Here is a 21,441-nt window from a genome sequence, read left to right as displayed (position 1 = left end):
TTATTGCTGGATAGTGGTCCATCATGTAAAGATATACAGTTCACTTGTCAGTTCTGCCACTGACAGACATTTGGGTTCTTTCTAGTCTGAGGCTTTTGCGGTAGCACTGCTATGAACATCTTCGTGCATGCCTCTGGTGGCTCTGAGTTCTCATTTCTGTTGAGTAGATTCACCCCAAGCATCTCAAGAATCAAAGGCATCATTCTCTCCAGGGAGTACCCCAGGCATCTTGGGATGAGAGACATCCTGAAGAAGGAAAGGGAGAGGATCTCTAACACCCTAATATGTCCTTTTGTAGTGACTTTCCTCATCTTGCTCGACCTCTAATGTGGAGCTCAAGTGTAGGAGGTGAAGGAAGAAGAATCTCTAGAGGCTGAGTTGGCATGGGGGTGGGTGGGGTCAGCTGACCACCTCTCTCAGCCATACCCACTCTCTGGGGATAGGACTGGGTCCTTGGTTGATTGGATGGTGTGAGTCTGGGGATAGGACCATGCCCTCTAGTCTTTCTTTTCTAAAAGGCAGGAAGCCAGCCACTGCCTCCTTGTTCGATGTATGAACTTGTCAAGGGCCCCTGGCACCAGGGCCAAGTGTGGTGCCAAGGGCAGGCAAGCTAAGGCAGCCCCTGGAGGGGAAGCAGCCTGTGAGTGGGAAGCAGAGGCTGCCATCTGCTGAGAAGCTGAGTGTTGGGGAGCAAAGGGAACCCAGGTGATGCTGAGGTTCCAGGTCCCACTGCAGACTGATCCCTAAGTTGACTCCCTTCACCTCAGACACCCCAGCCCTGGTGTTTCTGGCCAGCTCTTCTGTCTCCCAGCCTGAGTAGCTCTAGAGTCCAGAACAGGAAGCTGGGTCTCCAGCCGACCCTAGGGAGAGGGGATGGAGAGGTCACAACTTTAGACTTCCTTTCTGGCCAAGGAGAAGAGAGTGTTAGGATGCCTCTAATGCTATCTGTTCACAAGTCTGTCTTCCCAGTAAGACTTTGAGCCAGTGTTTTCAGGACTGAGCCAAATTTTAGTGAACTTTGTATCCCAGGAACGTAGTTAGCAATGGACATGCAGCATCTAGATGCTCAGTCAGAGTTGCCCAATGGATAAATGGATGCATGGTGAGAGTGGGCCAGGTAGAGACCTCTGAGCAAAAGAGAGATCACAGGTGGAGGCCAGGCAAAAGATGAGGATCATCTATTGGCTTTGGACCTCCACTTGGGCCGGAACTCCTTCTGGGCATTCAGTGGGGAGGCAGGGATGTAGTGATGGGCTACAGTGAGACCTCTGGGTCAAGTTCATGGTTAGAGGTCAAATAGGAATGCCTACAGGGTTGGAGGAGGTCAACTGACAGAAAACCTTTTTCAAGGTTTGAAGAGAGTGGGAAGGGAGATAAGACATGGTGATCAGCTGGGGCTGGCAGTGCGTGGCAGTCACAAGGAGGCCCATGGGGGTGTCTTCTGGCCTCAGCACAAGCTTTTGCCTCTATTCAGCTCTTCTTGGTATTTTCTTGGCACCTCCTTTCCGGAAACTTCTGGGTGTCCTGACCAAATCACAATTCACCACACTCCTGCCACAGCTGAAACCACAGTTGTCAAGAATGGCCAGGTGGCCGAAACCGGTTTGGCTCAGTGGATAGAGCGTCGGCCTGTGGACTGAAGGGTCCCGGGTTCGATTCCGGTCAAGGGCATGTACCTTGGTTGCGGGCACATCCCCAGTGGGGGGTGTGCAGGAGGCAGCTGATCGATGTTTCTCTCTCATCGATGCTTCTAGCTCTCTATCCCTCTCCCTTTCTCTCTGTAAAATATCAATAAAATATATTAAAAAAAAAAAAAAAGAATGGCCAGGTGGTCCCTTAGACCCCATCCTCAGAGCCTCTGGCAACCAGAGCCCAGATGTCCTGTGGGCCCTTGTGTGTGTGACATGTTGGTTCTGTACCCAGTAGAAGCTTCTCATTTCTCATTTGTCTGCTTACCTCTCAGCCTATCTATCTTCCTACCAACCTGTTCATCCATCCACCATCTTCTTTTACCCATCCACTCTTCATCCTCGTATCTATCACCTTTCCTCTCACCTACCTATCCTCTCAATGTACCACTTGGTTTGTCCAGTAAGCCCTCAACCTCTGTGTGACACCCAAACACACCAACCTGAGACAATGTGCAGGAAGGCCTGCACACGCTGTCAACTGGTTCTAGAGCAGGGAGTGGACTGTTCTGCCTGGAGCAATCTGGGAAGCCCTCCTGGAGGAGCTGACATTTTGAACTGGGTCCTTCAAGGTGAGTAGGAGTTCACTGACACTGAGGGGAGGCGAGGCCATTTTAGTCAGGCCCAGAGGAGTGAAAGTGTGTGGTTCCCTAAGGGAGATGTATAAGGTGGGAGGGCAGAGGCCTGGTCAGAAGCTGGGGATGAGAAAGGCTGAATGCCAAGTTAAAGAATTTGGACTTTAGACTTATGTGGTCCATAGAGAGCCCCTGGGAGCGTCAACCAATGGGGGGAGTCTGCATTTTAAACTATCCCTGACACAGGGTGGAAGGTGGATGATGGGAGGAGTGGAGTGACTTGAGCCTGCTAATGGGTCTTTCTCACGTGGCCAGATGGGGATATGTGTGTGTGTGTGTGTGTGTGTGTGTGTGTGTGTAGGGGTGCCCCTGGGATGCTGGTTCCCCTTCCATGTCCCTGACTTTACGTCCACTAACCCCTTTGTCCCCTAAACAGCATCCCCAAGAACTGGGGTCTGGCAGGCCAGGAGTTAAGCCGAGAGCTCACCTGGAGGAGGTGCAGCTGGCTCTCTGCCATGTTCCTTTGGCTCAGTTTCACCTGCTGCCCAGCCCAGACGTCACTTCCATGGAGGTTGGGCAGGGGACAGGCCTGGCTTTGTTGGGACCCTGAGACCAGGCTAGGTCTGCTGCCCTGCCCTGGAAGGGTTGGAGGATGGGGAATGGAGGGGGCGGGTAGGGATCAAGATTCCTGGGCCCTGATGCTGCGAGAAGCCTTGCTGCAGAGCTCCTTGGCTGGCACCTCTGGCACACCCTAGTCACATGCCTAAGGGGGGCGAGTTGGGGGTGGTTGGCCAAGGATGGCAAGAAGTGGGTGGGGTCAGAAAGTGCTTTAGAGCCACATTGCCCTTCTCCTTCTGCTTCCTTTGGTCCAATAGCTCAGCCTGTCCCTGCCCTGGGGAAAAGAGGCACTCAAGCTTGTAGGATCAGGATCCTTGGGGGGCCAGAACTGACTCTCCTCAGTGTCTCATTTCCTTCTCTTTCTTTAAATCTCTCTCACACTCTATCTCTGTTCCTTTCTGGGAGTCTGTGATGCTTACTCCTCCGGAGTTTCAAGTCCCTTTCCCACCCTAAAAGCAGGAGGCAGGGATGATGGCATCTCTCTTGTAGAGGTGGCAGTGTGGAGTAGTAGTTATACTAGTAGCCTTTGGGGTTAAACTAAGTTCAATTCAGGTTTTGCCACTTCAGGGCTGTGCATTGCTGAGCATATTACATAACCCCTCTGTTCTTTAGTATCCTTCGCTTCCCTTAAAAGCACTCAAAGCAGTGTGGGGCACATTAATAGTTTTTAATAAGGGGTAGGTGCTATTGCCGTTGTGATGGTTATTGAGTGATTATATTAGTCTGCATCCTCTGAGAAACAGGATGGGATTAAATGTGTAGAGATTTTATTAGGAAAAATGCCCGAGTGGAAGGAAGGATCCAGGAAAGGCTGGGAGAGCCTTCAGCCGGCGATGTAAGACTTACCCTAAATGAAGGAGAGATGGAGGGAATGAGCATTAGACAGAAGTGTCCTAGATGTCCATGCACTCTAAGGAGAGTTCAGCAAAGGGAATCCATGAGCCAAAAACTGGCCGAGAAGTCTGGTGTCTCTCAGGACTGGGCTGCCTTAGAATCACCCGTGCACTTCACTGAGCAGGGAGCAGGGAGCAGCCCCAGGAGGCATGGCCCCCGCAAGCACAGCAATGACTTCGAAAGTGCACAGCTGGGGCCTTTGTCAGTCCTGCTCCCTTCAGCAGGGGGTCTGTGAGGTGCATGCTTGCGGCTGCTACAGGGCGTTGGGATATGGAAGAGAACAGGGCCTTCTATCTTAGGGGCCCAAGGGGGGTTGAAGGTGCAGGGGGGATGATCCAAGTATCTGGAAAGAGGCTGCAACTTGGGCCCCAGGCTATTGTGCTCCCTTCCAGGCCTGGGCCTGCTTGGCCTGGCTGCCAGGTCTCTTCCCTTAGGGCCTGGCTTTAGCCTGGGCCATGGCTGTTGAGTTCATATCCTTTGCCCTAGTCCTGATGGATGGAGTGGCTGTGCTTGGGGCAGAGGGCTGACTCCACTTGGCCTCTGACACTACTCTCTGTCCCTGTCCCCCCATCTTTCCTTCCTGCTGGTGGTACTTCAGCATTGTGGGGCAAATGGAGGCAAAGGCGCACTGGGCCAGTGAGAGTCCGGTGTTGGGCATTCAGGGGACTGCACTGTGCTGCTCTCCACTCCCCGCTGGACAGAGCCATCTACCTCAAAGTGCACTGAGGGGTGGGGGGAGAGGAGGAGATGGGCATCCTGACACTATCCCTGACAGTGACCTTGGAGTTTTCTGGGGCTGGCCAGAGTGTGGCACAGGGGGTGAGAGCAGATGCCAAGCTGCGACACCATTAGGGAAATGAAGTTGGAGTAGGAGCAAGTGTTTCTGGACACTGAGCTGAGGCCAACTGTGGGAGGTCAGACCAGGCCCAGCCTGGCCAGGGTCCCCCTGCCACTGCCGCCACCAGCTCCTGGCTACTGCAGGGCAGGCAGACTGCATTGAGATGTGTGAGCCACCCAGACGGCCTCTTGAACCCCAGCCACTCAATATGCTAAGCAGGGCTAATTTATTCCCTTGTTTCTTAATGGAATTGCAGCGAAGCAGCAGGGGGTGAGTGTGTTAGAGGTAGCACTGGAGGGGGAGAGGTTCTCTGTGGGTCTCCCACATTCTGCTGCTGGACTCCTGAGCTGCCTGTATGACTGGACATGGCCCCTCCCAGGGCTTCAGCTCAGAGAGGAAGCCATGCAGTGGAGGGAGCAGTGACTTGGGGACAGGCAGCTGGATGAGTCCTTGCATACTGTTTCCTGGCTGGGTGCCCTGGGCAAAGTAGTATCTCTGAGCCTCAGTTTCCTCATCTGTGAAATGGAGAGAATAGCGCCCACCTCCCAGGCTGTTGGGAAGAGCCAGCTTCACAGTGTCTACCAGGCTCTGGGACACAGTGGGCAGGCGGCACAGTTTGAGCTGTCTACACTCTGTTGGCATTGGCACCTCCTTTCCCTCTTTTGCCACCATCTGCATTTCGGAGTCCTGAATCCTGAGGTCACCTGGGGATGGGGGAAGAGGGAGGAGGCCGTTCTGAGAGCTCTGCCCTGGGGTTCAGGGACTGGGGGTGAGGATGGTGACAGAGGAGCTTAGAGCACCATAGCAACAGAATAAAGAATGAACTTGTGGTGGAAAAGCGTGGATCCAGGGTTTGGGCTCATCTGGTCACAAATCTGGGCTCTGGCACTGACTGGCTTTGTGGGCCTCAGGTTCCTCTTCTGGAAATGGGAATGAGAGCACCTACCTTGCAAGGTTAGTGAGGGGATTCAGTTGGCTAACATGTGTAAAGTTCCTAGCGCATAGTAGGCCCCCAATAAACACCAGTGTCCTTCCCCTGGAAGGGGCCTTTGAGGTCGTTTGGTTAACCCCTTCACTTGCTGGCTTGGCCAAGGCTTCACCGCTGAGCGCCTCTCAGAAAGCAAGGGTAGGAATGAGGGAGACCCCTGACTTGGCAGGCAGGCCAGAGGTCACTTAGCAATGGTGATAATAAACTCCCTAAAAAGAGCCTTACACGCTGCTCCACAACAGCCCTGATGTGAACTGATATGATGTGAGCAGGCATTGTCTCCCTATTTCACAGATGGGAAGGTCGAGGCCCAGGGAGGTGACTTGTCCACAGTCTCACCACTTAGTGCAGAGTGGAACGTGAGCCAGGTCTTAGGATTCCTTGACCACTTGACCTTTCTCCTGCATCTTGCCTGTCCTCCTTCCACTGAGCAGGACAATGCCCCCACTCCTAGCAGTACCACTAAAGGAGGTGCTTCTCTTGTTATCAGGGGTCTCTTTGGAGCAAGAAGGCATTGCCTTGCTTGACTAGTCAGTCCTCCGGAGACCACCCTCCCCAACCCTGGCCTGACCTTCAGCCCTGAAGACACACACCCGTCTTCTAGCTAGACCCGAGGCAGTGTGGGGAGTGGTGAGGGGTCCACCTGTGGCAGCCACACTCTTTGGGGATGGGGTAGGGTTAGGCCTGTTGCCTCCTTGTTCAGGCTGGGCACAGAAGCCCAGCTACCTCTCTCTAAATTACCTCCAGCAGGTTGGCACCCTAACTGCCTATTCCAGGAAGCCAGTCTGGCTCTGCCTTTCTCCCTGCCCCCTGAGCACGAGTCCCATCCCCCACTGGCCTCTGTGGCTGTGAGAACAGCCCCCATCTTGCTTCCCAGACTACACTGACTGGGCATTCCAGCTCTGGGGTCTCCCCTCTCCCCCCTCCTTCCCCCATTTATCTCCTCCTCTGGGAGCCAGAAGCCCTTTGTGAAGGTCTTTGTGTGGAGTTGAGCTCCCAAGGCCAGACAGGGGGACAAAGGGACACCCCTAGCCCTTCCCCATTGTCCTATCTCTTCCCAGGAGGCCGTGTGTGTGTGTGTGTGTGTGTGTGTGTGTGTGTGTGCGTGCATGCGTGTGCGTGCATATGTGTGCACGCTTGCATGCGTTCAGGTCCCAATTTGGCATATTTTCTATGTAACTTGGGGGCAGGGAGGAATCTTGAAGGGACTCAGGGAGGCAGAGCAGTCTTGGGGCCCCCAACCAAGGCTGAGAGGCCCTGAGGGAGAAAGGAGACCGGGTGCCTTTGAGGAGGGGAGAAGGGCAAGTCATGGACCTCTGGCCCCAAAGTGGGTACTGTCACCCCTCACCACCTCCACTTCTCTATTCTCTCCCTCCTTCCATCTCCCTGTCTGTTTTTCCCTCTCCTCTCCCTCCCTTGACCCTTCCCTATTTTCCCACTTTGCTTTCTTCATGTCCATTCCTTGTCCTCATCCTGGCATCTGCCTTCCTTGGCATTGCCCCTTTCACTGAGGAGAGACTGGAGAGGCACCCCTCCCTGCTCCAGAGAGGCCCTGTCACCCACTGCCAACCCAGTAATTTAGCCTTTTTTTGACTTCTGCTCTCAACTCAGCCCTTCTGGGCCCTGACTGAGTGCCCTGGGCCCCACTGTTCTTGCCCCTCCCTCTGTGTGGGGCTCCTCGTCCCAGAGGTGCTGTTTCCTAAGCCTCAGCCATGCTCCCCTGTACTTCGGCCAGCTTGATGACCCCACAGTCTAGAATAACACCAAGTGGCTGGCTGCCCACTGGGCCTGGCTAAAAATAGACTTGTGCTTGGTGTACTTTCAGAATAGTCTGGGGCAGAGGCAGGGTCCAGCCCTCAGAGCCCTCATGGTCTGTTTGGGGGACATGTTCTGCAGGGGCCCTGAGGCCTCCCACCACCCCGCTGCAGCCAGAGGCTTGGTTGGAGGGTCTGGGAGGAACTCTCTGATGCTGGTGGCTGACACATGGGCAGAGAGAGGTGTGTTGAGTGCCGGGATCAACCCAGGATTCCTAGCTGGTAAGAGTAGATAGTCTGGACTGGAACCCAAGTCTACTCTCGGACTGGAGGCACCGATACTCCAGACTGAGATGGTTTGGTTGCATGCAGGTTAAGACAGAAGTTCTCTTCCCCAGCTCTGCACTTCCTCTGCGTTAGACCCTGAGCAATGACTCAGCCTCTTCTAGCATCAGCTTTCCTATGTGTAAGGGGCTTTCTGTCTCTTGGGCCTACTGCGAGTCAGTGGCTGGCAGGGCTCCAGGACCCCATCCATAAACTCACCAAGCTGGCAATCTTCGTCCATTTTCCACCCAAATCCCTGGACCCTCTGTCTCTTCCTGGCCCCTTGGGTCTCTCCCTGTGTCTGGGTCTCCATTTCCTCTCTGGTCTCTGTATTGCTCCCATCTTAGACTCTGGGGCCCTGAGGGGAGGGGAGAAATGCCTGGCCTCTGCCAGGGAGTGCAGAGGGCGAAGGGGCAGATGTGGGCTGGGTGCCTAGCGTGGGCCTCAGGCTGGGCTCAGTGTTTAAAATTCCCAAGAGCTTCTTTGTGTGTGTTCTCTGAGTATTTTCTCTTTAGTCGCCTCCTGTTCTTGTCTCATGAGTGCACTTTCTTCTCTGAGCTCTCTGAGAATATTAATACTTGTTTATCTTGAAGTTTTCTTCTCCCTCCATTCCACCTGCTGTCTCCAGGTCTCTCTTCGCCTCTATTGCTTCTCTGCTAGGCTTTCCTAGATGCCTGGTAGCCCTGGTGTTGGCTTATATTTCAAGATTGTTTGCCCTGAGGGTGGAAATGGACCCGGGAGGCCTGGCTTTAGGGCTGTCGCTCTGGGGAAACTGCTGTCAGTTGCTTTGAGACTCTCCTCTTTGCGCTTGTCAGATCCCAGGGAACCTTCCACCCTCCTGCCTGGGGGCAGGCACTGACCTGGCTGCCTCAGGCTCAGCAAACACTCACTTACCCCCTCTTTTCTATCAATTCTCATTCCCTCAACTGCGCCCAATGGCCCACATCAGGGCCCGTTGTTTACCTTCTCTGGAAAATAAACCTTTGCCTCCTGCTGGGCATCGGGACAGGATTTGGAAACATAATCGCTTCTTTATTGCTCTACCAGCTTTCCAGATTTAGGTTCACATTCCCCTGCACCCCAAAGGTATTTGAGCCTTTGGAAGGGTCTGTGTTGAAGAATCTGGCCCCTTTTTGGCTTTTCCTGCAGCCAGTTCAGCTTTCTCGGGCTCACGGTTCCCATTCAGACATCTGCTCTCCAGCTCCCAGAATTTTGACACTGTTGTCGGGGTGATAATCAAAATATTTAACAAGAGCTCCGAGGGACTGAGCTGGGAGGCTGGAGAATTGCACCTTTCAGGTCCAGGGGAGGTGCTAAAGTGTTGGGAGGGTGGGTGCACAGTAGCTACTGCCCCACTGGACCAGCAGTATTTTAGCAATGGTTGTGCTGTGCCAAACATCGTTCCTAACTTCAACAACAAAATCTTTACTGCTTTTTAGAGGGGTTTCAAGAGCGAGCAAAAGTCAACGTGTGTGTTCAGTTGGCTCGCATTACCCGCAGTATCCACTTCACTCCTTAGGGTTGAGGCCTCTCTCACCTGCAGAAGAGCAAGATGGGCAGCGGGAAGGCTGTGCCCAGTGAGGAGGGCAGAGGATGCAGCCTTTTCTGATGCCCTCATGCAGGGGCTGCTCCATGCTCTTGATCCTAGAGCAACTAACTGTTTTAGCTATGGCCTTGGGGCCATTGATGGATTGGTGAGGTGTGAACAGGCTTGGAAACAGCAGGAGGTCAGACATTAGGAAGCACTTCCCAGCCAGCCAGGGCTGTGAGGCCAGAGAATAGAATGATCTGGGAGGCTGGGCGGTCTCCTTTCCAGAAATACTTTAAGGCCTGGTGGGACCCTGGGTGACCTGGGCAGAGGGCACCTGACCTGCCCCCATGATTGTTGATTAATTGATTTCCCTTTACTGCCTCCCTTCCTCTTTCATTAACAGAAAGCTGCTCTCCATGGGAGGCAGGTTCCCCTTCTTTGAGGCTAAGGGACACCCCTTGCAGAAGAGGAAGTTAGGGGTGTGAGAGGCAGAGATATGAGGAGCTCTGGGGACCTAGAAAGAGACACAAAGGTGGGGAGAGGCCCCATGAGTCAACCCTCCCTGGGGCCCAAGGCTGCAGGGAAAGAGAGGCGTCCTCCAGGGAGATGGGGGGCTTGAGGAGGAGGACTGGGGGTGGTTCATACCTCCAGGACAGCTCCCATCCTGACATCTTTTTACGGTATAGAAAGTCAAGCATGGCATAGACAAGACTTTCCTGTCAGCCCTCATTTGCATATTCTTTTGCATCTGGTTTGCATGTTATTTGGGGTCCAAAATGGTCAGAAACTTCCTTTAGCAACAGCTTTCCTCTTTGTGAGGGGGCCCAACGCTACCCCCTTCCATTCTTTCTTGCCCTGGTCCTAGCCCTGGGCTGTGTCCTCCCATACACTCGCCGTGTCCTTCCAGGGCATGTATGTTATGTGTGCATGTGTATGCTGTGTACAATTCCTCTTTTCCGGGCCCATTTTTTTTTTCCTTCCTTGGGCCCCTTAAACAAAATGTGCCACCCTTCTAACCAATTCCCAGTCCTTTCATTACAAACTTTCTGGAACAGTAATGGTGTTCCATCAGCCTTTTTTTTTTTTTTAAAGAGGGCTCACAGCTCCCCCCATCTCCACCCCATCCTCTGCCTGTGTACCCTTCGCTCTAGTCCCTCCCCCTACTCCCACTCCCACCCCCCAAGACAGGAAGCTTAAGGAAGGGGACAGGTTAATGCTGGACAGAATCAGGTCTGGGTGAGGAAGAGGAGGGATTCCTGAGGGTAAGGAGTAGGTGTCTGGATGGGAAGTGGTTCCCGACCCCTGGGATATAAGATGACCACAGATGGTGGGAATAGGTTTTGGTTTCTATAAGAGAAACCATACAGAGGGTGCTGAGTTAAGTGAGGCTGGAGATTTGGGGACCAGGGGAGCAGGCCAGCCTATTTTCCTGCTAGAGTGAGCAGGGACTTCTAATACTGAGGTTTTTATGTTGAGTCATGGAAAGTTCAAAACTCAAAACTCTTTTGGGGTTCAGAGGAGAATGAGGAATAGTAGGGAGGAAACGGGCTTCTCTGGCAGTGTGGTGCTTCACTAGAAGTTCTGCCCGTTGTCTAACTTGGAGATCTCCTGTTTCAGGCATGACTCATTTCCTCATGTTTGTCTTCAGTGTGGGGTGGGAGCTCAGTAACTCACTGATATGCTTCCTCTTCTGTCTTCTCTGCTGGAGAAGCACCTTCAAGTCCTCTCTTCTTGCGTTCCAGCCTCTTCTGGGCTCCTGTGCCCCCCTCCCCCACCTCTCCTCTGGCCTGTTTCCATCTCCTAACAATGCTATTTTGGCTTCATCCTGCTCAACTCCTGGCTCCTTTTCCTGGTGTCCATTCCCCGGATGTTGGGGTGAACTGTGTGTTCCAGACAGGGTGCTCTTGCTGAGGGTTTTGGCGGGTAGCTTCTGTCTAGTGGAGGTGGAGCAGGCAATGTGCAGCCACCAGACCCAGGAAGGCTTGGGGGACAGGTGAATTTGCTTTTCAAGTCACCCCAGGGTGCCCCTCCTGGCCCAAGGTTCGGAGATATTTGCCCAGCAGCTCCTGAGGGTGCCTTGATGAGTCAGGTCTGGTGCCAGGTGTTTTCACATTTAATTTAATCTGCACAACTACCCCACAAGGTTAGGATCCTTGTCTCTATTTTACCGAAGAGGAAACAGGCTCAGAATGGGGAAATAATTTCTTCAAGGTCACACAGTTGGAAAGGGTCAGGGCCAGGATTCGGACCCTGGTCTCTGCTGGCTTTGTTCCTGGCTTCTTCCCTGCGGGAGGGCACAAAGGAGGTGACATGTCATGCATTTTATCCTGGTGTCCTCTCAACTGCACTGGGAGGGAAGAAAGGCAAATACAGAACCAATTCCCCAGATGGCACTGGGGCTCCCAGAGGGCTGGGAGCCTAGTCAGAGGTGTTGCCTCTGGTCCCTGGATCCGACTCCTCACCCCTCATGGCTTCGTGATGGGGCTAGGCTGGGGCTGGGCTGCCCAAGGGGGCTGCCTCAGGAACCTCCTATCCCTGGTCTGTCTTGGGTGGGGCCTGCCTTGCTCTGCTCCAAAGCTACAAGACAGTGAGAATAGAAAGTGCCAGAAGCCAGGCTCAGGTGTGTCTGCGACTCTTTGATGAGGGGGAACAAGAAGCCACAATGTACCATTTAGGTCAAGGGCGTGAGTGGAGGTCCGCAGGCCCTAGGAGAGCCCCAGCCTTGATTTGAGGGGCTGTGGGAATATTATCCACGTCTGACATAGGGTCTGACCAGGGCACACTGAGGTGCCAGCTCTCCTGGCTTCTGGGAGTGGTGAGAGATTCACTTCCCAGAGGATCTGAGGTCTCCCAGGAGCTTGTTCTAGGCTTGGCCCCTGGACCAGCCCTGGCCACCTGGTTGGGAATGAAGTTCCCCGAGAGGCTGAGTGTAGATCTGGCTCCTAACCACAGGGCTGCCATTGGGCTCCGGAGGGAGTCTCTGGGAGCCCCAGGCCCCTGCCTGCTTCTGAAGCCTGGGATGCAGCCATATCACCTTGTTTCCTGCCTCGGTTTCCCTGGCTGGCTGGTGGCATCCTATGCTTTCACTCTGTCACTCATTTTCCTCTCCCCCCCCACCTCTGCTGGCCTTCATTGCCTTTCTCTGAGTGATGGGCAGAGCCCTCCTCATCCCCTGGCTCCTTACCCCCCCTCACCCACGCCTTTCTGTTTTGTTCCCCTTCTCTCCTCTCACATCTGCTTTCTCTTACTTCCCAGTCTCTGGAGGGTCCTGGGATGAGTGGGGAACTGAAGAGTCCCGGGTCCCATTTCTTGAACTCACACCCATTTTCCTAGGATGACTTGGCTGGAGAGAGGTGAGGGGTGCCAGTGAGTGTGATGGGGGAAGTTGTCTGGTAGAGAATGGGGGGTAGGTGCACGTCTGCTTATTTGTGTGTATCTGCCTCCACTCGCCTCTGTCCTCTGATGTCTCTAGCTGTCTGCCAGTCCCTGTCACTACCTTTGCCTTTCTGTGCCTTAGTTCCTAGGACTTGCGGGGGTAGGGGGGTGGGGGGGTTAATACAGCTCTTCTTCAGAGCTGCCCCCACCCAGCCGCCTTCCCTGCCCTCCCTATCCAGTTCAGAGGAAGACCCTTTGATGAGGGAGAACAAGAAGCCACATATTATCCACGTCTGACATAGGGTCTGACCAGGGCACACTGAGGTGCCAGCTCTCCTGGCTTCTGGGAGTGGTGAGAGATTCACTTCCCAGAGGATCTGAGGTCTCCCAGGAGCTTGTTCTAGGCTTGGCCCCTGGACCAGCCCTGGCCACCTGGTTGGGAATGAAGTTCCCCCGAGAGGCTGAGTGCAGATCTGGCTCCTAACCACAGGGCTGCCATTGGGCTCCAGAGGGAGTCTCTGGTCATCCCCTGCCTCTGGGGTGTTCATTGCAGGGCCCAGCATGGAGACTGCAGTTTCTAGCCAGTCACTTTGCCTCAGCATCAGTGGGCTGGTTTCCCAGGGAGGGGAGGGGCTGTGTGGAAATGGGTAGGGGCAGGGGATTGTGATTGCATTAGCTAGTTCTGATGCAATTGGGCTTCCCAGACTTGGCCCTCCTCTGTCCCTTGTTCCCTGCCCTGCCCCCTCCTTTCTCCCTCTCCTCCCGCACTCTCCATTCATCTCACTCCCTCTCCCAGCTCCATCAGAATCAATTAGACAGTCCCTGCTTTAATCTCATTGCAGGAGCCTGGGCTCAGACCCAGCGGCCCAGCTCCTAGGTCTGCAGTCTCCATGCTGGGCCCTGCAATGAACACCCCAGAGGCAGGGGATGACCAGGATGACATCAGGAGCCTTGTTCTTATTTCTCCACCCCCAGATGCTCTGCCTGCCCTGGGAGGGAGTCCAGGCTAGGGCTCTCCAATGGATCAATAACCACCATCATTCCAGGTCTTTCCCCACCCCTCCCCCACCCACCGTTTATCCATCAGCTGCTGGGTGGTGATGGAAGTCATTTGGAAAGGGGCCCAGAGGACCCAGGATTTTCAGCTTGCAGATTAGAGAGGGGTGGGGGTGGGGATGAGGGTTTGGATAATGAGCTGCCAGTGTCTGAAGGCATTTATTGTACAGAAAAGAGTGACCAAGTTCTCCTTCCCAGGTAAGGCAGGCTAAGAAGAAATAGTCTGGAATTTGAGAGGGGGGCTAGAGGTTCGGTATCAGGAGGAACTTCCTGCCTGTCAGGGGTCAGAGACCTGGGTTAGTGATGGTGAAGGGGAGAAAGAGAACTTACGGAATCACCTCTTTGGGAGACACATTCCTTGTCCTTCCTCTCCCCTCCTCTTCTTCTCTTCCTCCTCTCCTCCTCCCTCTATAAGGTTGTGGAGCAGGAAAGCAATGAACCAGGAATGGGGACTTTGATCCAGTTCTGGCACTGCTACTTTCTAGCTATGTGACCCCTTTCTAGCCAGTCACTTTGCCTCAGCATCCTCATGTGTCAATCATGTGTGTGTTGTGGTTGGGGAGCAGGGGAAGGTGCTGGGTCTCTTTCAAGTTTAATTAGGATCAGTACTGGATATTGAGGAGCTATTACAGAACATGGAGATGGGGTCCCTCGTCAGGGGTGGGTCGAGTAGGGATGTATAAAAATTTCAAGGACCTTGAAAATGACATTCCCTACTGGCCTCTAATCCAGGGCTGTAGAGGGATCCAAAGGATTTGGAAGTAGGGTTGGCCTCCCTCCCTCCATTCATGCATTCATTTATTCATGCACTCAACCAGCCAATCTACCAAGTAACTCATGCAACTGTGAACAAATGACAAGGTCCTCTGGTAACTGGCATTCTGGTAGGAGAGGAGGTGAGCGAATCTATCAGGAAGAGATTGTGAAGTGCCATGAAGAAATGCACCTGCTGTTGTTACACAGTCTGGGACCGGAAGACAAGTAAGGACTTTGGTGGGGTAGTCAGAGGATGTGGGAACTAAGAGGACATTGGCACATATCTGAGATGGGAGCCCACCTCTGCAGGGACCCTATTTTGTTGCAAGGAGAGAAAACTAGGGGACAGTATGACATGTGAGTTCTGGACTTTGTATATGGTTGGGCAGTTTAACCCTGAGTGAACTGATGAATCTCTTCCCTCATGGATGTGCTGGGGTTCTGGGGAACCCAGCCTGGGAGGTGAGACCCAAGTGAGAGCCCTCTGGAGGCCACAGGTGGAATCACTGTGGCTAGAGGTGGTGAAACTCTTAACTCGAGTTGTGAGAAAGTGCCTGGAGAGCACGCAGGCCTCCGGAGCTGGCCCCATCTGATGGGGAAGAAAGGCTTGGAGTCCCCGGGGAGCGGCCTCTGTACATCTCTTTCTGGGTGTGAAAACGAGACGGAGCCTCCGATCAGATGCCCAAGCCATTCTCCCCTAACAGGAGCTGCCTTTGTCCCCCCTCAGACAAAACCAGCCGGGGGCACAGTGGCCCTGGGGGCCAGGACAGAGGAAGCTCTGTGCCTGCCCTGAGCCAGGTGGGCCCTCCTCCTGTGGCCTGTCCCCAGGGGGCTTGTGGCTCTGACCTGCTCTCTGTTTTCCCTGACACCTTCGCTGACTGCCTCTGGGAAGTTTCCTCTTCTTCTCCAGTTTCTCCAGGGAAAAGAGTGCTCTCCGGGTTCTGACCCAGGGAAATCTTGGGGAGAAAGGCCCAGAGCAGTCCCCTCTTTGCCAGCATGGCCTCCATACTAACTGGCTCTAGAATCTCCTCCCTGGCTTGCACTCAGCATCTGGGTCTCCAGGCTATGTGAACAAGACTGGGTATGGAGAAGAAATTATTCCTCCTTCAAGCCCTGGCCAGGCCCACAGCACAGCCTGCCTCCAGCCTGGACTCTAGCCAAGGAGAAAAGGCAAAGGAAGAAAGAGCTGGGGTCCCGGGGGGGGGGGGTGTAGCAGAGCTGGGATACAGTCCTGGGGTCTGAGGGAGCCTGGGCAGGGCAGGGAGTTCCCAGAGAATCCTTTACCCCTCTAAAGATGGTGGCCACCTTTGTAAAAGCTCCACTTGGAGGGAGAGGTGAGGAGCTGGGGGCTATTATCAGGCACCCACATGGGGGCTGAAGAGCAGTTTGCATCTGACATGAGGCCCATTTGATGGAGCAGGCCCTATCCAGGTTCATCCTGATCCCTCACTTACTCCACATTTTGACGTCTAATATATGGTCCCCTGTGTCTGAGCATCTGAATCTAGTCTGTTCTATGGAGCCTTGTATCTCTGTCCCTGGTGCTCAGGGGACCTAGAAGGAGAGACGGGAGGGAGGGGAGAGTTCTCGAGCTTCCTATCAGGTGCCAGATGCAGTTTCTGGTGCCTTGAGTCCTCTGAGGGAGAAAGGGATTGAGAGGCAACCTTTTGGGATTGGACTTCTCCCCACCCCTACAAAACATACAAGTTTAGGTAAAAGAGGAAGCAAAGGGGTCCTTGTTAAAACGTTCCAGGAGGTTCTGGGAATCCTCTAGTGATAAAAAAGAACAGAGGTCTTGTGATTTTCCTTGAGGCACCAAATTCCCAAGGATGTACTTCTGTGTCCTGTTAAGGTTGTGCACATGGAGGAGAGGATTACATTGACCTTTAGGAGTTGAGACACCTGGCAGGAAGCTATGTGGGGCGTGGTGGGCCAGAGGCTGGGAGGGGAATCTGGGCAGAAGATCCAGGCAGTGACAGGCCTGACTTCACGTCCCCATCAGCTGCTGACTCTTCGCTTCCTCTCTGGAGAGTCACTGGTTAAGGACACCTCCTGCTGGGCAGTGGATGGAAATGAAGGACTCTCTGCCCTTCTGAGCCCTTTTGACAGGATCTGCTTTTTGGAAGGGCTGGATTTAGCCATCTTTTCCTTCTCTTTCTTCCCACCCCCCTCTTTTTCTTCCTTTTATGTTTGATGAGGGCCTTTATGCTCTAAGTGCTGCGAAGACTTTAATAATTCTCTTAAGAACATCATCTTGTCCTGCTCTCTAGTCTAGGATGGGCCACACTTCCATTGATCTATCTGAAGAACTTCTTCTATTTAAAAAAAAAACCCAACACGTTATTCCTTTCCATTAAACTTCATTCCACTTGCTATGGATTAAATCCCATTTTCTCCATCTCACATCATAATCCACTTCCTCTGGTGCCTGGGTGTCGAGACTGTGGAGATGGCAGCCCTCACCCCCACCCCCCAAAAAACAAACAAACAAACAAACAAACAACAACAACAAAAACACACAACACTGGAAGAAGGCCACCACTTCAGGCCTGGAACAGACTTCAGTAGCACCAGGCACTTTGCTGGAGATCATGGGCATGAACAAGGCAGGGCCTGCTAGGGATGGGCTCACTTTAATGATCCACTAATTTAAGTAACAAGGGTCTAGAACTAGATTCTAGTCTCTACTCCACTTACCTGATGCATCCTCCCTCCCCTCACCAGTTTTCATACAGAGCCTTCAAGTGTGTGTGTGTGTGTGTGTGTGTGTGTGTGTGTGTGTGTGAGAGAGAGAGAGAGGGGGGGGGGTCCCCCTTATTGAGGGACTGATAGGGACTGAGGAACCTGTCTGCCTTTCTCCTCTCTCCAGCTATACACTAGCAGGGACTTCTTCCTTTTCCCTAACTGTGTTTTTGCCCAATATCTTCCAAAGCGCTGTGCCTACTGCCCTGTCTTGGGGTGGGGAGCTGAGTGGGCTAGGGTAAAGGGGGCTTGGGTCAGGGTCAGCTAGCAGAGAAACCTCAGCTCCTCAGGAAGGAGCCCCTGGTTACAGCCCCACAAGGCTGTCTTTGTGTCTCCATCCTCCCTGAGGAAGGGGCCAGGGAGACAGCATTTCCAGGAAAAATGGCCCTGAGATGGTCCAGGGAAGTCCAGGCCCAGGAGAGCAGACCATAGTGGGTGGGAGTGCGGGGGAGGGGACCCTGCTGGTGCTCCAGTGGCCTGTTGCTGCAGAAGAGGCCCTGGCAGCTCCCCCACCCCTCCTTTCCTCTCTGGCTTGGCTGGCTGGCTGCCCTCCCAGTTTCTCTGCAGCAACAGAACCAGGGACAAAGCTCATGGCTGCCTCTGCACCTCTCCGTGGTATGTCTGTGGGTCTCCTGCCTGTCTCTCTCTGTCTTTGTCTCTCTGTGTCTCTCTATTTCTTTCTCCCTCTTGTCAGAGTCCAGCACCTCTCTCCCACCTCTGTCTTCTTCCCTCTTCTTAGTTCCAGGATGACAAAATGGTCACCCCAAACAGTATTCCCCGAGAGGCCCATCCTCTGTTCACATCATCTGAGCACAGCAGAGGTGGGGAAGGATGGTGGGCACAGGCAGCACAGAAAGTGAACAGGGCAGTGAAACCCATGACCCTGAGCAGGAGACTCCAGCTGGAGGTGACCTGTCCAGCTCTCATTCATCCGAGCTGGTTCAGCCTCTGAGGCAGGGTCCCTTCCAACCTGTGGAGCTCCCTCTCTCCTGGAGTCGGCTGGAGAGAAATTCAGGCAAAGGAGTGGGGTGTGGGCAGGGTCAGAGGATGCCAGTGAGTTGGGACAGCTGGCCCAGGTTGTGTTCAGTGTCCCCATGTGCACCCCTGGGTCCATGGATATTTTGGCTTCAGTGGTGGAAGCCAGTGGCTTCCACTTAAGTTAATCACATTATGCTCTGGGGAGCAATATGGGAATTGGAGTGAGGTCTGGAGGGAATCCACTCACGCACACACGCGCACGCTCACTGCAGCGGGAGCACAATGCTGCCGTCGCTGCGCCTTCCCCGCAGGTGGACGCCTGGCGCCGCCCCCGCCTTGTCCCGACCAGCTTCGGCGCCGCTCCCTGTGCCTCCGAAGTTCCAGGGGTGCCTGTGCCCGCCCCGCAGCCCGCCCGGGAAGCAGGCAGGCCGGAGGCCATCACGCTCACGCGGAGGGGAGGAGAGAGGGAGCAGTGGAGGAAGTCCCGGAGGGTGGAAGCGCCTCCCGCAGGGGTTTCCGGGGAGATGGAGGCACATCGGGGTCGCACTGCTGGGCTCCCAACATGCTCCTCCTCCTCCTCCTCTGGGTAGAGCGATCCAGACACTGGGGCTGCTCCTGCTGGGCAGAGGATCCAGGACGCCCCGGGGCAGGGCTCTTGTCTACCTCCTCGCCCACCCCCCTCCCACCCCCACATCCGCTCCCGCAGCAGCCAGTCCTCTTCCCCTGACCCTCGTGCCCCAGGCACCCACCCTCGTCAACATGACTCGATTGAGCTGGTGCTTCTCCTGCGTGATTGGATGGGGCAAGTATCTCTTCTCCTGCCTCCTGCCCCTGCGCTTCTGCCTCCGCAGCCAGGTAAGCTCTATCTGCCTCACCTAGCACCTGCCCCACCCACCCCAACGGGCATTCTCCTCCCTCAGCCTCCTGGGCTTCCATTGACCATATCCCACCCCAGCGGAAACCCCATCTTGACCGTTGTTAGCCTGCCTGTCAACAGAGTTTGGGGACTCCTGAGAGCTCCTACCACGCCGCACCGATCCACAAGGGGGAGTGGCCGCCTTTCCCCAGCGCACAGCCTTCCCTATCCCGGGTTTGAAGTCTGAAGGATAGCACCAGCGTCTGTGGGAGGGTGGTGGAGACTTGGGGCCTGAGGGCCTGGGGGCCTTAAGCATCCTTCCCATTTCTATGAAAGGGAGGGCGAGTTTCTGGGTCCCCACTGAGAACCCAGCATGAAAGCTGGGCACTAACAGAGTGAGATGGAAATGGGGCTGAAAAGCTGTGGGTGTCAGGGGGGATTCCCATCTATTCAGGGGGATAGAGGAACCCGGGAACTGGACGGGAAGGAGATGGGGGCTGGGGCACCAGGGTGGGGCAGTAGCTGAGGTAGTGGGTGAGGAGGGGTCTGGTGGGACCTGTAGTGCTGTGGGGTGGGGTGCCCTGGTTGGCCACCTTTCTCTCTGGGATCCTCGCAGAGAAGATCATAGACAGTGCCTTCTGGGAGCATGCATGTGTGTGTGTGTGGGCAGGGGGAGGGAGTGAGGCAGAGGTGGGGGCATAGCTGACTCAAAGAGTAAGAAACTGGAAAAACTGCATGTAACCTCAATTCTCCCCTGAGGGGCAGAAAGAACCCCAAGAGCATGACCTTGAGCTCCAGGAGGCCTTCATGAGGGACTGGGGTCCTGGCTTTCTGATCCCCTGTCCTCTCCTTTAGGGAACCAGAGGGGCCTTGTCATGAGAGAGGGGGCTGAAGGCACCTCTCTGGTTAAGAGTGCCAGCTTAGAGCGAGTCTGCCCCGCTCTACCATTTACTACCTGTGGACCTTGACAAGCTACTGAGTCTGCCTGTACCTTAGTTTTCTCTGGTATAGAATGGGTTGTTGTGAGGATTAAATGTATTTAAAGCATTTGCCAAAGTGCCTACTCCATAGTAGGTGTTCAATAAGAATCAAGGATATCTTTATTATTATGATGTCTTTTCAATGCGGATCACCTCCTGTAGACCTCAGGCAGGCCAGATCTGGGGTAAGGGGGAGGAAAGGATTTCTCCCAGTATCCATTTTCCCCATCATATGGATGGGAAGCATCCTTCCACTCCATGAGAAGTTTGTATGTCCAGCTCCTCCTCCCAGGGGCTGCCCCTGGGTCTCAGTTTCCCTCTTAGCCACTCCGCAGTGGGGAGAGGTGCCAGCAGGCTTCCGCCCCAGGCACCCACAGAGTGCTTTGAAATCTTTAGCACAATGCATCGTCCCCCAGGATTGGCTGGGAGGCAGGCGCTGCAGCTGTGGGCTGCAGGGATGGAGCCCCATCCACATTCCAGTGGGCTCTGAATTCAGATGCTATGCTGTCCGGGTTTTCAGATTTGAGAAAAGGCAGCGGGAAATGGCCACACAGGATCAGGTCAGTGGTACCCCAGGCCACTTAGCAATCTATCCCCCCCTCATTTGCAGAGGTTTAGGATGACCTAACCTTCTGGGCCAGGATTTGAGCTGCAGGCTGGTGGTGAGGGCCTGGATGAGAAGCTGCAATGGCCTTCTGCCTGCCTTTGAGGTCCCAAGTCAGGCAGGAAATTAGAGCTGGGGAAGAGATCAAGATCACTGAATCGGACTCTGGGAAGGATTTTATTAAAAATTGTTGGAATTAAGCCCAGACACTCCCCCGACCCAGGATGCTGGTGGGGGGAGGCAGGGGAACGGGATGTGAATGATACTCCTTCCTGTGTCAACTGGGGGAGCTGAGGCTCAGACAGGGCCTGGTTGGAACCTCGCCTTACCTGCCAGGGAACATCCAGACTGAGGAACAGTAATGGGCATGGGGGCCAGGGGCAGGACCTCCTCTACCCCTAGGGTGCTTTGGTGGGCTTTCGGGCAAGTGCCCTTGCTTTGGTCTGATGCTTCTCATGCCAGGCTTGATGAGAGGAGCATGGACAGGACTTCAGTCTCCACTCACATCCTGGCTGTACTCCTGTGCAGTGAGCGTCCTGTGCAGTGGTACATGAGGCTCTGCTGGGCTCTGAGGATCCAGAGCTCGGAGGCTGAGTGTGTATGGGGAGCAGGTGATGTAACCTGGCTTACCTGTGGGCAGCAGGTGCCAGACCCTGTCCTCACTCAATCCTGGGCCCCAGGTCTTGCCAGGACTATGGTTTTTCTGTTGGCTTTTCTAGAGTCACTGGAGAGCCGGTTGGTTTCATCTTGACCCATGTGGCAGCACTGTCCTTTGTGTCCCTCTGGTCCCCCCCACCCTCTGGCATCACCCCCTGACCCAAGCCAGAGCTGGGCCTGAGTAGCTGATTTCTTTCTGAGGCTGCAGCACCAGCCCTTGGATGCAG

General features: G+C 54.4%; 1 protein-coding gene across 6 annotated transcripts in view; it reads left to right on the top strand.

The window, feature by feature from the left end:
• The window catches only part of TNS1 (tensin 1), a 222,010-nt gene that overhangs the window by 5,327 nt on the left and 195,242 nt on the right, over positions 1–21,441 (top strand). For 2 of the 6 annotated variants that reach the window (XM_080669587.1, XM_080669586.1), the window contains exons 2-3: positions 17,696–17,754; positions 18,859–18,972. The exons of the other annotated variants lie outside the window; for them this stretch is intronic. In XM_080669587.1, the coding sequence (XP_080525713.1) occupies positions 18,877–18,972 (96 nt within the window). In that variant the 5' untranslated portion in view covers positions 17,696–17,754; positions 18,859–18,876. The remainder of the gene's footprint in view (positions 1–17,695; positions 17,755–18,858; positions 18,973–21,441) is intronic. 6 annotated transcript variants of the gene reach the window in all.

Source organism: Plecotus auritus, assembly GCF_963455305.1.
Source record: "Plecotus auritus genome assembly, chromosome: 5".
Classification (NCBI taxonomy): Eukaryota; Metazoa; Chordata; class Mammalia; order Chiroptera; family Vespertilionidae; genus Plecotus; species Plecotus auritus.
Note: the sequence above shows the minus strand (reverse complement) of the source record. Positions and strands in the feature narration are given on the sequence as shown.